Source organism: Olea europaea, chromosome 5, assembly GCF_002742605.1.
Source record: "Olea europaea var. sylvestris chromosome 5, O_europaea_v1, whole genome shotgun sequence".
NCBI classification, from domain to species: domain Eukaryota; kingdom Viridiplantae; phylum Streptophyta; class Magnoliopsida; order Lamiales; family Oleaceae; genus Olea; species Olea europaea.
The window spans coordinates 10,417,867-10,433,652 of NC_036241.1; the positions used below are offsets into that span (position 1 = coordinate 10,417,867).

General features: G+C 34.6%; 2 protein-coding genes across 2 annotated transcripts in view; both read right to left on the bottom strand.

Moving 5' to 3' along the window:
- The window catches only part of LOC111394224, a 2,051-nt gene extending 1,828 nt beyond the window's left edge, over nt 1-223 (bottom strand). The window contains exon 1 of the mRNA XM_023019985.1: nt 31-223. Within this exon, the coding sequence (XP_022875753.1) occupies nt 31-223 (193 nt within the window). The remainder of the gene's footprint in view (nt 1-30) is intronic.
- Nucleotides 224-8,460: 8,237 nt separating this feature from the next.
- Nucleotides 8,461-11,891, bottom strand: LOC111394600 (BTB/POZ domain-containing protein At3g05675-like). The gene is made up of 2 exons (XM_023020501.1): nt 10,561-11,891; nt 8,461-8,992 (listed from the first exon to the last, which is right to left on the bottom strand). The coding sequence occupies exons 1-2, from the start codon at nt 11,758-11,760 to the stop codon at nt 8,711-8,713; spliced, it is 1,482 nt and encodes a 493-aa protein (XP_022876269.1). The 5' UTR covers nt 11,761-11,891; the 3' UTR covers nt 8,461-8,710.
- Nucleotides 11,892-15,786: the final 3,895 nt, after the last annotated feature.

The window sequence follows — 15,786 nt, forward strand, 5'->3', positions numbered from 1 at the left end:
GGACTAACATCTCTATGTTATGAGGCACACTGTACCTCTCCCTAAGCTCCCCCAACCTCTTCCCCGTCATGTTTGAGGGCACTCTAGAAGCCCCCCACTCCTGGGTATAATCCACGTCCGCCTCGGCCATGGCATACCTATCCACCTCGGACGTCCCCCCATGACCTACCCCGTGGTCTAAAGACGCTACAGTGACAAGTTCCCTACCCGAAGTGGACTCCATTGTTTGAGGACAATGAATAACAACGGTTTTTTATGCAAACAATACCTAAAAGAGTTCAACACAAACGGAGACCGGTCGGAATCTAATCGCAGACAACCTTAACGCCGGAAAATGGAAGATTTGAGAGAGTTTGAGAATGCAAAGTGCTTAAAATTTCTGGAAAGTAGAATTTTCTCGCCTTTTATAAAGATCCAAGGCGAACCCCACCCGTCAGATCAAATCTCAGTCAATCCGAGCCCTCCGTTTCAGATCCAATCCGAGGCGTTGAATTCAAACAGTCTTTGAAATCCTACGCCTCCTATCTATGCGTACCTCACACGCACCTCTCCAGCGCGTCTGCTTCTGGAAACGCCGGCTGCCCTCATAATTGCATCTTTAATTCGTCGGCGCCAGCACATTGGAAGTCGTAACGGTTCAGCTACCTTTCCTCGAAAACAAGCACAAAACATCAAATCATTGGCACAGAGACCAAAGCATAATCATTACATTGGACCTCGGCTTCTTCACGTGCCATTCAGCATTTAAGCCTCACAGGTTCGATTTCCCAACCACCTCGGCTTCTTCACGTGCCATTCAGCATTTAAGCCTCGCAGGCTCGGTTTCACACCACCTCGGCTCCTCATATGCCATTCAGCATTTAAGCCTCGCAGGTTTGGTTTCCCAACCACCTCGGCTTCTTCACGTGCCATTCAGCATTTAATCCTCGCAGGTTCGGTTTCCCAACCACCTCGGCTTCTTCAGACGCAATCAGCATGCAAATCATGCAGGTTTCGGTCCCCCAACCACCTCGGCTTCTTCAGCATAAACCTACACCAAAACTTCTCTAACTCCAATCATGATATAAATATCTATACTTGAACTTGGTGGACTATTATTTGGGGGTTCAAAAAAATTTTACTCTAAAGTCCACGCATTACATTAATGATTATACTTGGACTTGGGGGACTATTGTTGCGTGTTGTCACACCTGTCCTACCCACCTGGGCCAGTGGCCCACTCATCCTGATCCACGTGGCATTCCTGCCGAGGTGGCCCATATTGCCGAGGTGGGTTATATCCGAACTGCTTCTAACCGAGGCCCATGGCCCGAGGCGTGGAAGCCTTTGGTTGTAGCTGAGGTCCTCAAATGGACGAAGCCCCGAAGTTGATGCGCGAGCCTCAACCACAAGGAAACATCCTCCATGGTCACTTCTCCCAAGAGATCGCCTGCACGGATCTTATTCGAATGATTGATGGAATGTCTGTCATAAGCATAAAGGTCAAGTCTTGTCACTAGCATGGAGGCCCTGCACAAGCAATAAATGCGCCGTAAGCTAGCAAGTCAAATCCCATGCCTAAGAACAGACGTTTAAACCAAGGAGATGAGGCCACGTGCCACTTCATCCAAGGGCTCCCATTTCATATGTATCACTATAAATACCCCCATTGTATACTGTCAAAGGCTAATGCAAGAATCAATACAAAAAACTACATTTTACTCAACTCTCTCCATTTACTTGCACTACATTTTATACACTTTTACACATATATTCAAGAGCACCGGTTGGTAATTATTGTACAATCGGATTACGAACAACCCGCCGGATCCCGAACGTTACCGTCCCGCGTCGTTGGGCTACTCCCACGCCCCTTTGAACCGCTCGTTTAGACCGTCCACGTGTCTTAGCGTGTTGGACATTCGCCCACGCAAGCGCGGGTGGGACCGGCATCTGTTGGCGCACTTTTTGGGGTCAACAGCTTCCGTAACAGCTTAATTGTGCTGCCTTCATTTTTCCTTAGCGAAGGGTTTTTAATCACCTGATCCACTAACTCATCAAGATTGTAAGCCGATGATTCCAGATCCCTCAGCCACTTGCGCACAGTTCTGTCTCTTTGCTTGTTTTCGGCATCGGTAAGCACGGCATTGATCCTCAACAATGTTGTACGCAATTCTTCTAGCAGGGCTTCGATTCCTAGACGACGCAGGAATTCCAGCACCTCACCGGAGCTCAGCTTCTCAAGCAAACCCGTGAAAAAATGACCTAGATATATATTTTGGATACCCATTGTTATCTCTTTTGTAAGACAGAAAAGCAAGACATATTTATAGAGAACCCACGCTAGTGCGTGGGGGCATATGAGTGGTTTAAACCCCGGGGAGTGGGTCGTTATGTTATAGACGGGGGAGTAAACCTTAGGAGGGGATCATAAGGTAAGTGTAAGATCACACATGTTGCTGTCAATTAACGTGGAGAAATGTTATTTGTTGGTTGAAAGAAAATACTATCAAGATAGAATAATGCCACCTACTACCTTGAATACCCATTTAGATGGGCATAATTGATACGTTTAATTAAGTCCTTGTTTGAGCCTCATTTTTTAAAAAATTATTTTTAATTATACATTCTTTTATAAAATAATTATATGCGTATTTTTAAAAAATTCTTACTTTTTAACCGCACATTTTCCAAAAAGTCACTATTTCATAATGCATTTTATCCCAACAATGAAAATCAAACAGGGGCTAAATAAATTATGTGACATTACATTTAAGTGAATCATCGCTTAATGTTATACAATTGTTATGTAGATTGATGTTTTAACACCAATGGTACCGAATAACATTTCTCCAAATAATAATCAAGAAAAATTCTAGTCAGTTAATGCTTAGTCAATTCGTTTGCATTTGTTGCCTTTTTTTTTTTTTTTTTTTTTTTTTTTATTTCTACAATCATGCCAAATTTGAGAATTTGCAATGTGGCAAATTTTCACTCGTCAATTTGAAAAAGAAAAAAAAAAATGTTTTCCCATCCATAATTTTTTTTGAAAATAAAGGCAACGTCAAATTTGGTGTAAAGAAAATAGTGTAAAAATGGCAAAATCCTCTTCTTCTTCTTCTTTTTTTTTTTTTTTAATACCTTTATGTCCTTCATTTCTAGCAATCGCCATTATTTGCAAAAAACTAGCATGCGTACGCAACCCTTGTACAAGTAATAAGATTTGTGAGTTAAGAGTATTGTTCACACGAGAAATAAAGTCTATTATCTAATTCAGTAGCTTTTATTAAATTTGAAGTAATATAGAATCTAAAGAGTTGTTTTTTATGTGTTCTATACTAATTCTAAACTTGATTAATAGAACCATGCAAGATTGAAGCTTCATTGATGAACAGAGTTCACTTACCAAATCAAATGGTGAGACTAGTGTAGTAGCGCTTGTGATGCCGTACAACACATATATTCGTTGCAAGTTTACAATTCGAATATTTGCTCAACTCATGTATACCATATTTCTCAGCAGTAGCCACATTATCATCACTGTTATAATCACCTTCTACGACAATAAATATAGGTAAAAAATCAGTCTCAAGAGCCATGTTTCTTCCGAAAACATCAATTTACGTTCCTAACTCAATAATGTAGAAGAACTTCCTCTTTTTTCCAAATAACAAAATGCAAAAGACAAACAAATCACTAACCTGAACATATTACTGCAACAGACAAAAATCTTGCTTGGTGGTTGAGTAAATGACGGTGGACGTCGCCAGCAATTAATTTCAATTTTCATCTCCACCTCTAATCCACAAAAAACCATACACCCATAAACAAACACATCTAAAAACACACACAAATACACACCAAAATGAAAACCCAATAAATCCACAGAAATCAGATTAACTTACGTAGGGGTAGTGCTGGACAGTCGGCGGCCGACACCTAGAGAACAGAGCAGTGAGAAGATCACACTTTCAATTTCTGACGTCGTTTGAGGAATGTGTTTTACAGTTTTTGGGATTTCGTTTTTGGTGAGAGAGAGGAGTTCGCCAGCAGTGGTGGATTTCGTCACAAAGAGGAGCGACTTTTAGGGATTTAGGGATTTCATTTTCTCTTCCTTTCCTTCACGGCATTTTGGGTCGCCGTCGGTGGTCGCTTTCGTCATAGAGAGGAGTGAGTTTTAGAGATTTAGGAATTTCGTTTTCTCTTCCTTTCGTTCAGGGCATATTGGGTTCGTCGGTGGTCGTCTATTTCGCGAGAGAGAGAACTGAATTTTAGGGATTTAGCCCTTGTTTGAGTCCCATTTTTGTCAAAAAAATGCATTTTTGAATAGTATAATGATGTGAAATGTGTGGTTAAAAAATAAAGAAAGATTTAGATTTTCGTATAATATTATTTTATTGAAGAATATGTGGTTGAAATGATGTCAAAATACTGTTTAAGAATGTTATTTTTCAAAAAAAATGGGGCTCAAACAAGGGCTTAGTTTTCTCCTCCTTTCCTCCACAGGAATTTTCTTCTTCGAATGGGGGGATTGGAGCTTACATTTTCGTTTTTGCTCTGCATATTTTTCTTGAATAATTCAATTTCCTCTAACAATCTTGCATAATTTTGTACAATTTGTTTGATTGGTCAAATCAAAATTTAATTAGAATATATTGGGTATTTAAATTTAGCTTTAAGGCCAAATATGTCTAAAATTGTCTAAAATTGACATTCTTGCAATGTCAAAAAAAAAGTGACATTTTTGTAAATACAAATGCAAAAGTTAACTATTTAGATAATTTCCTCTAAATTATATTAATTATTATATATTTTTAAAATATTAATGTGATTGAAATTTAGAAAATAATAATCAAATTTAGAATATCTCCATCAACAATATTATATTATAATATAAATCATTTAGTTATTAAAAATAATTATATCTCTCACCTCCTAGTTTCTCTTTCTTACATTATTTAGTTATTAAACCCCGATTTCATGGTCATTATTTTGAGAATGAAATTTTGAATAGTGATTTTTCAGATAATTTGTAGTTAGAATATCTCTGAAAAACTTTTTATTTTTAAATAGCATATTCTATCATTTAGAAATCATATATAAATTTAGAGAGTTAAAATTTTGAAGTACTTCAATAAACTTTTTATATTTAACTTAATTTTACAACTCCTAAAAAATATTTATTATTTTACTCTATTTTTTCTTTTAGCTAACTTTTCTCTAGGTTATTATAAGGGGAATTAGCCAAAAGAATGCCTTACTTTTCAGTGTTATTGTGTAAAATGTCCATACCTTTCATTCTTTGTTATTTTCGTCCTTAATTTTACATTTCATTGTGGAAATCATCATTTTCTTCCAATTTTGCAATAAAAAAGGTAAAATGACAAACAAACCCTCCTATTTAAAAAAAAACAAAAAACAAAAAAAACTTAAAGAACAAATTGCAAGCACACTCCCAAATTTTTTAGAAAGTGCAAATGAGTCCAAATTATTATGCAAATTAGTAAAAAAAAAAAAAAAAAAGTCCATACCTTTCAATATTATTATGCAAAACATCCATACTTTTCATTTTTTGACATTTTCATCATTATTTTCACCTTTCATTGAGAAAAATCATCTTTTTCATCTATTTTCTCAATTAAGAGCTATAAAATGACAAAAATACCCTACTATTTAAATGAAACAAAAATATAGAAAAGAAAAATAAAGAACAAATCGCAACTATACTTCAAAAAAAAGTACAAAAAAATTTCAAAAAAATCATTTAAAAATCAAAATAAAAAATCACTCATTTTTAATTATTTATTTGTACTTTTTTGAAAAATTTGAGAGTACAGTTGCAATTTGTTCTTTATTCTTCTTTTCTTTATTTTTGTTTTATTTAAAGAGGATTATATTCATCATTTTATAGTTTTCAATTGAAAAAAATGGATGAAAATGATGATTTTCACGATGAAAGTGAAAATAAGGGTGAAAATGTCAAAAAATGAAAAGATATGGACATTTTGCACAATAGTATTGAAACGTGGGACGTCTTTTGTTAATTACATTTTCAATAATTTATTTGAACTCATTTGCACGTTTTGAAAAGTTTGGGAGCGTGATTGCAATTTTTTCTTTAATTTTTTCTTTTCTTTTCTTGTTTTATTTAAATAGGAGCGTACATTTGTCATTATAAATTTCTTATTGAGGAATTGGATGAAAATGATTGTTCTCACAATGAAAGGTGAAAGTAGGGGGCTAAAATGCCATAAAATGAAATGTTCGGACGTTTTGCACAATAATATTATAAGGTAAAAACGTTTGGTACTAATTAATCTTATTATAATAATTTCCTACATTAAAAATTGAAATATTTTGAATGCATTAAATTATAGAGAGTGAATTTGGCTCACCAAATTTGAAAAGACAAACCCACTCTCTAATAGAGATGGCAACATGGCGGGTCGGGGCAACCTCCCCCGCGCCACCCCTCTAAGTAATTTCCTGTCCCATACTCGTACTATTACGTGTTTAAGGTAGAGCGAGGGAGCCCTAGCCCCGCTTAGCTATCGTTTAAACTTTTTTAGTTTTTGATACTTCATTTTATTGCCTTCATTCGTTAAAGTGAAACAATAATATATTTATTAAAAATTTTAATTAATTTATTTATTTTTAAAAATTAAATTATTCAAATATGTTTGGTAAACTAAAGCTTTAATTATTTATCATATTCCTTAGATAACCTTAATTGTTATCTTCTATTAGAACTAATAAAAATTCATAGAGTTTTCCATTTAAAATATTGAATTCTTAAAAAAATGTTAAACGGGATGGGTCGAGGCCCTTGTTACACATACCTGCCACGGCCCCAACTCAAATTCCCGATTAAGCAGGTAATCCCCAACCCATTCAGGGTGAGGCCATGCGAGTATTGGATTTGACGGATTTTTTTGTCATCCTTACTCTCTAAATTAAAATGTTAATTAAAAGGGTCTTTTGGAATATGATTGTAAGAGATAACTCTTTAAAATAGAAAGCGTCTCATGTTTAAAGAATCTCTTGGAAATGCTTTTAGAAAGTAGGAAAAAATTTAAAATTTATAAACAAAATATTTTATTATATAGATATGTAATTAAAAATGGGACCTTGTTATATGGACATGGCCCTATCCAAATAGGGGGTGATGTGGCGTCTCCTATTGGCCAAGTGCATGCTCAGACACTCAACCTATAGGTAGTGCCACATTGCCCCCTGTTTGGACTGGTACCTATCTAAGAAGATTAATTCTTAAAAAGGAGTATGAAAATTAAAGAGTTTTGAAATAATGATTGTCTAACATGAACTAAATATAATTGTTTCTCTCTCTCTCTCTCTCTCTCTCTCTCTCTCAAGTTTCTTCTTCTTACAATGCTCTTAGTTTCCAAAATAAAGGAAAAATAGTCACATTTTGTGACTTACCTGCATTCTGCCAAAACAGGCTGGTTGAGTGCATGTGTCCTCTGTCTAAATTTGCTACATCCCCTGCTGCAAATAGTTTCGTCCTGCTAAAGCGCATTGCCTGCGCTGTTTTGCGGTCGCTGTCAGAACGGATCCGCCTCAACCTCGGGAACTCAAGTCTAATAATTTTTTGTAATCTATAATTCAATTACATAGTTCATTATGGCAACAATCACACACTAGTCATAAACCATAGAATGTAACAGTTAGAAAGATACAATTTGTAGGTTATAATTACAAATTTAGTAGCAAATTATGCGTTTTATAGTTCACGAATTATTTATTGAGCACAAATTCATAAATTAACTAATCACAATCACTTTCATCTCATCCCCCGTCACCCACACCCCCATTCTACTCCATCACCGTCGGCATCACCCAAATCATCGACACTATCTCAAATCCACCTTCACCTCAAATCCACAACAACCATCATCACCTCAACCTCGAATCCACCACTAATATAAATCCATACCATCAATAAGTAATAAATAAGTTATTTTCGTAGTTTGTGACTACATATGACTTAGTTATTGTTTAGATAATTTTGCTATTTTATAATATTTTTTTAACGAAGTTGTTTACGATGACAAAAAAACATTCATCTTTTTCTTCACAAAATCAATTTAAATATATAAACTTCATTTAGATGAGATACCACTTACAAAGTGATTAGAAGATGAATATGATACTCGAAATAAAAATAGAGATATTTTTAAATGATGCCTCTAACATGGAAAGTTTTTTGGTATCACTTGACTGGTGACATGGGGCATTTAGTTTCAGTACCCAAAAAAGTACAAGAAATTTTCTATTTTCTCCTCTGAAACTGTCTCCACGTATGAAGTGACAATTTCAAGCCGCATTACAAATTACAATAACTATGGAACTATTCCTCTCTCTCTCTCTCTAAACCGACCAGTCTGCTTTACAAAAGAAGAAAAAATTGTTAGTTTCTTAACCACCTATTTGATCCATAATCCTTTACCAAAATGGAAGATGTGTTTGAACACAAAAATTTATCAACATAACCTGCAAGTTTTATACAGCATAAACATAAACTATATCCACCAAGGCTTCAGGAACCCTCTCGACAGGACAGCATTTGAAACTTAAAACAACAGTCAGTAATCAGTTATTGTGGGAATTCACAGAATTTTTCAAGTACATGTACAAACTCAGTTTAGATACAGAGTTCAATAGTAGGCTCTGGGGTCATGGGTCTTAGTGACCCATAAGAGCTACCAAGGATTTATTGACGAAAGTCGTCTGCTGGTGGGGATCTATTAGAACGACGGAACCAAGTGGTAAAAGCAGTGACCAAATGTGGGCAATCTTCAACATTTCGAGTTGAAAAGCTGAGGCATTGCTGCAACAACTCTTTTGCATCTTCAACCGGGAGCGTAGATATAATTCTCAAGAATGTTTCTTCCAACTCCAGATAAAGTGATTTATGATTCGTGCACATAGGTGACATATTGTCCTTGCATACAATCAAAACCGGGAGCCAGTCTTTTACCAGCTTCATCCTGACCTGTTGTGCACAATAAAAGAAGTTAAGCAAAGTTGATGACGATTTATGGCCAAGTCTCATGAAAAACTACAGATGAGGAACAAAAATTTATATCATCTCAGAAGGAAAGAAATTTCTCAAGGCACAAGCATATTGATGACCCTAAAGTTTCATATTCCATTGATTTCCTGCTAATTCATGTACTTTTGATTTTAAATTAAACACTATCGTACTACAAGAATAAGGAAATGTAAACCCTGGCAAAGAAATTCAGTTTCAAACGTTCACAAAATACTTTCCTTTTCCTAGACAGCAATTTTTACATCATAAGTAGCTTAATCATAAGACAAGGCTGAATCAAGAATGTTAACTGCAGTGTATCTGCTACCAATTACCTCTCCCAAGTCCCTTGTACTTCAATAAATCTGATCAACAATAATGAATTTTATGCAGGAGTGGGAGAGATTACTTAAGGTTCATCTATTTTCCTAGGCATGTCAAAGTTCATGTGGTTGTGACAAAGATAAACGTGCCAAAGATAAAGTATCAGAGCATCCATTTCTCCGGTGATAACTAGGTTTCCTTAAATAATTATTTAAATCCCAAAATTGATGGCGATCATACTAAAAATAGAAACAAAACCTATCACGAATCTTACTTCAGTGACACCATCAAATTAAACCAGAATCTAGAGATGGGACATACATTATTGATTATACAAGTAGGACCATAACAAAGTGAAGTGGAAGGAAGAATCAATGCAAAGGGCACTAAATCGCATATGACAACAACAACAAGCACTTCCATTTAGATGGTAGACAATAATTACAAACAAACAAACAATTCGGATAATTTTTCAGAGTTTCCCACATTTTCCAAAAGAAAAGGGGCAAATGTCATCCACAAACATAAACTTTCACACCAAGGTGTTATATGATATATTATAAATGACAGGAAAACCATTATTTCATGAGATAAAACAATGTTATTTTTATGACAACAATTCCAATACTAGAACACTACGAAGCAAGTGTTTCTATCTCTTCTTAATACATTTTTCATTAAAAATAGTATCCATAAAATATCTAGTTCTTCCTGTCCATTAAATTTTAACGCATGATGCAAACAATAATCCAATACTCAATATCTACTTTCTTCTTAGGCACTATCACTGACATATCTTTAATCTTTAAACCTTGCATACAATTCTCAGTACGTCAAATACAACAAAAAAGCTGGATTTTCTCTTAGACTATCAAGGTTACAGCAAAACTGCTTCCTTACTAAATCCCGACAACCAAACTGTGAGTTAACAACTATTATAGCAAGTACAAAGTTAACTTGCATTTTTTTGAGCAACTTTGGTGAATTTTCTTGAAGTAGAAATCAAATATTTTAAGAGCAAAGCACCTATGAGTTAAAAAGCTCAATGATAATTCGCCCTGCAACATGAAAGCGTATTACACGAAAAAATTCTCCAAGCAAGATTCAAACACTTATAAATAAAGAACAAACCTCATTTCATCAACAAGAACTCTGCCTTCATAGACAAAATACCGATAAACTAGTGCACAATGTTAAGAACAAACCTGTCTAGCAGCCAAAATGTTCCCTGTTGCAACAGCATTGGCAAGCCTGCTAGTGCAACGAAGCACAACAGCAGGAAGGCTCGGAGCAATATTCCTCCATGCATCATCACGAAACGCCCTCTGCAAATCAGCGGTAAATGAAGCCTGCTCACTCCACGACTTGACAGCCATATCAGCTACTCTCAACTCAATCATCCTCTCCACCAGCCACAGCAAATGCTTCCCGTTAGTCATAGCAGAATGCAAATTCAGCCTCTGAATCGCCTCAGTCTCATTATGATCCCCTCTAAAATTAGGACTCGAGTACTCCTCCAAAGATTCCTTCACAACCTTCAAGCTTTTTTCAAATACCTTATCCAAAACCCTCCTTACAGACTCTTTGGACGAAAAATCCCTCAACAATTTTGCAACAAAGGCCTTCGCGAAAGCCATGTTTGGATGATTATGAATAGCAGAAAGGATTAAGCCATGAAGCATTTCCTCAGACGAGTCATGTTTCAGTGGGGAAACCCTAGTCAGGAGCTCTTTCGATTCTTCATGACTTAAAAATGGAATCAAATTCAATATTTTCTTCTCTTCATCATCTGACCACGGCACGGCCTCGAGGAATTTAACGCAGGCTTTGATGCAATCCTCGAAGAGTAATTCGAGAGCGATTGGGAGTAAAGCAAGGGCAGTCACAACACTAGTAATCGAAGCCGAGAAATCATCAGTATACAGAAGCCGAAGAACTTCCAAGTAGTCGTTGATTGAATCCGGCGTCGGCGGGACACCAAGGTTAAGGCGGTGGATTTGAGGAGAATCATCGTCGTTGTGTCGTTGCCATCGGTCGGAGAGGAGAGCGGAAAAGTACTTAGCCCGGCGGAGGATGTGCGAGTGGAGATAGATCTGCACATCAGACTCGTCAAAGGAGACGGAATCGGAAGAGGTCACAAACGAGTCGAAGGGGGAGCGATGGTGATCAAGATGGAGGCGGAGTATAACATCCGCAGTATCGGAGTCATTGAATCCGCCACAGCCACCAGAACCGCCAAGGACGGAGGAGGAAGAGCGACGGAGGGCGGGGGATTTGTTGGAGCCTTCAGTTAATGTTTCATCGGGGAAGGAAGAATTGATAACGGCGCGTGTGGAGGAGAGCTGACTGTTGCTTCCCACGCGCTGCTTCTTCTTGGGTATATTGCCATCGCCACCGATCGCCATTCGATTAGGAAAGAGAACGCAGAACGAAAAATGAGTGTGGAGATTTCTAATTTTTTAGACAGAAGATGATTCTGGATTCTGGAAAGGGAAATGGAGATTGGCCTGTTGCCGTAGAGGATAACTTTAAATTTTAAGAAACTGGAATCTCCAGTGACGTGTCCAGTTTCTCACATTTTATTGGGTATGTGGTGTGCCTGTTGGGGGTGGGATATCACGTGATTTCTGGATTTTCCTTATTTATTTATTTATTTATTTTTGAATTCTTAGGCCCCGTTTGGTACCCATTTTTTTCAAAATGCGTTTTTCTCTCTCTACTTTTCAATCACACATTCTTCATTAAAATAATATTTCACTTAAATCAAAAAAATTTCTTATTTTTTAACCACACATTTCCTATCAATTTACTATTCCAAAATACATTTTTACATAAAAATAGCTCTCAAACACCCTCTTAGGGTGGCATATTTGTATCGCTGTCTGGTTAAGTTTAAAATCAGATTTTTAATAAATTTAATAAAAGTTGATAACATGTATAGTCCAAAAGTTATGGATCTCGTAAAATATGTGGTTTAAATAATTGTTGATTTTGACTTAAATTGAATTTTTAATTTTAATTCTTACCAAACAGGCTTTTATTGTTTATCCCCAACCTATTGACTCTGTCACATTCAAGATCCCAAAGAATGATTCTTGATGGCATGGTCATTAATCTTTACTTATAAGTATTCTTTTAGTCCTTAATAAAAAGAAAGATAAATGTTATAATAAAAGACATTTTAATGACAGAATTTTTTTCTAAGAAGTTGTTGGAAAGCAACAAAAAAATAAAAATAAAAAAAAATTAATATTTCAAAAATTAAAAAAAATAATAAGAATTCAAGAAACCAAGATCTTTTTAATTAAGAAATATAATTTAAGAATTTACTCAAATTCGATAATTAAATTCTTGACTGGATAAGAATAACGAACTTCCAACTTATAATTTGAGAACTTGGCTTCTAATTGTCAAGTTTCCTATATTAATATCTAAAGTTTAGATTAAATCAGTGTGTGGACACTTTTTAATTTAAATTTTTTTAAAAAAAATAGATTAGATGGACCAAAAAAATCAGAAAAAAAAAAACAAGAAAATAATTTTTTTCCTTTTTTGTACTTTTTTTTTCAAATCAATTTTCGGCCCCGTGAGGGGATGTATTTATAGGGAAAAAATTTTGAGTCCATGTAATTGGTGTAATTGCACATGTAGCTCCCTGAACTTATACACAATTGTAATTAAATTCAAAACTTTCAAAATAATTGTAATTGAGTCCAAAGTTGTATAGAGTTGCCGTAGGACCTGTTCAAACGTATACTTTCAAGCTAGAGTAATTAGACCATTTCTAGTCATTTATAGCCCTGTTTGATCCCTATTAAATTAAATTACATTACATTTTATTTTTCTCTCTCCTATTTTCAATTACACAATTTTTCATAAAATAATATTACACGTAAATCGAAAACTTTTTCTTCTTTTTCAACCATTCATTTTTCTAAAAAATATTATTCCCCCCATTTTCCTTTTTAAGTAATGGGGATCAAACAGGGGCATAAAGTGTCCAATTTAATTATTAATTTCCATTTTTCGCACTAAAGACAAAAATATGTAAAATCACTTATGTTAAAATATTTGTAATATTTTCATCTGACCTACCTTGTGAGAATGAACACCTAACTTGTATGAATTTCATTCTCTGATCTATCCCTTTAATTATTCTCACTAACTTAAATATAATTTTCTTCAACGATCATGGAAACCGATCACAAAATACTGAAATTTAACCGTTGCTAAATATTGAACTCAAATTTATAAACTTCAATAGGGAATACTTAAGAAATCTCACTTGACCATTTTTTGGAATGACGGGTCCGACATGAATTCATGCTCTTTACTTGACTCGTTCTCAAATATTCAACTCACCGAAATATTCGATCAATCAAATTGATCTCATCTATTAGGGAATCAAATAATTATAAAACTCAAGGAAAGATATAAGCAACCCTGCCAATGATTCAAATGAAATACTCGATTATCAAGTGGAATTAATTCTTCTCATGATCATGCTATATAATTAAATTCAACACGTGATATGTTCAATACACTTCAATGTGCTAGTGTCATAGTTAAAATATTTTTGTGATAAAGACAAATTGCGATATAAGATGTATCACTTTAACTTCTTCATGCAAGCGTACAACTTATAATATCAAAAGTGATAATTAAAATCTTTATTCGCTTACTCAATATTAAATAAATACAATAATACTAAATAAATAAAAAAATGTATATGTAATTAATTTATTATAAAATTGTCATTATTACGACAAAGCTATAATACAAGGGCCAAAGCTCTTATTTTTTCTAGAGTATACATGTCATGTAATGCAACACTATACCTTGTAGATTTTCCTCGAAAACCTTAGCCTACAGGATTTTAGTTAACAGGTCCGCGAAGTTATTTCCAATAGCAATTTTATTGACAATCACATCCCCTCTGTCGATAATTTCTATCAAGAGATGATATTTTCATTGTGTGCTGCCCCTTTGATGACTCTTTATTTTTTAGCATTTGTCACCTGGCACACTGTTATAATAGTACATGTTAAGGATTTGGCAAATGCAGGTACCATCTCAATGTTTCTTGAGCCACACTGTCTCTTTAGTAGCTTCATAAGATACAATATACTTGACATTCATAGTAGAATCAACAATGCATGTCACTTCATACTTCTCCATATTATGGCCCTACCACCAAGTATAAACAATGATCCCGGTATAAACTTGCAAGAGTTTTTATCAAACTAAAAGTAAAAAATTGTATAATCCACCAAAACAAGATCCAGTAAAAAAAAAAAAAAGTAAATTAGGATACAATTCCTTGTGTATGGCGATTGAGTTCAAAAACTTTATAGAGCTACCGTATGGACTTGTTCTAACATATATTTTACAAGTTCTAATAATTATATCATGTCCAGCTGATTCTAGACCATCTATTCTAATTATTCATCTTTATTTTTTCACTAAAGGCAAGGAATTATACTCTCGAAATATACAAAATCACGTAAGTTAAAATATCTGCAATAGTTTACTTTCACCTATCGTATATGTGTATTTTATTCTTATCTGAGATTTTATAATAAGGTACGAGCATAAATGGCTATTTTGCTTCTTTAATTATTTTCATTAACTTAAGGCTTTTTTCTTCAACACTCCTCCGACCTAATCACATAAATCGAAGTTTAACCATCACTAAACACTAAACTCAAATTTATAATTATTCAACAAAAAATACATAAACGTTCATTCGACCCATTTTTGAGAATGATCACGTTCTCCACTTTGCTCTTTCTCAAGTTATCAATTCTTCGAGATATTTCATCAATCAAATTGATCTCACCCATTGTTGTTTCAAAAAACTTTTAAATACCATCCCGTCCAGGAATGCGGATGAAATATCTATGATCAAGTGAAATTTAAAACTCCGCAAGGTCATGATATAGAACTAAACAAGTGGTCATCCAATACCATCCTCGTGTGCTAGCATCATTATTAAATTATTTTTGCAAGAAGAACAAATCGCAAAACCCGACTAATGAAATAGTCAAACTACAATCTTCCAATACAATATGTCAATTTTTATTCATCGATAGGAAGCAATTTATTTATGGTCCAAATATAGTCGTGCCACATTTTGCTTCTTCAAATAAGTGCTCAACTTATATTATTACAAGTAATCTTTTTTTTTTTAATTTATTATAGTAAAAATACTAAGCAAACAATCCAACAAAGTAAGAACTAATGGTGCTACAAAACCAATAGATTGGGAACCATGCTACCAATGAATGAATTGTAGGCAAAATTGTGACAAAGTCCGCGAGGTGGGAACTAATGATGCAATTTTTCATAGCTTAATATTACATGTTTGAAAAATAAATTTTGAAAATAATGATAGTATCAAAAATTATATTTGATAATAGATCTAAATCAAA

What these genes read in the sequence shown, in the direction of transcription:
- LOC111394600 (XM_023020501.1), bottom strand. Translation starts at nt 11,760, where the DNA reads ATGGCGATCGGTGGCGATGGCAATATACCCAAGAAGAAGCAGCGCGTG. An exon ending in ACATTTTGGCTGCTAGACAG is followed by an intron (nt 8,993 to 10,560) that starts GTTTGTTCTTAA and finishes TGTGCACAACAG; the next exon opens with GTCAGGATGAAGCTGGTAAA.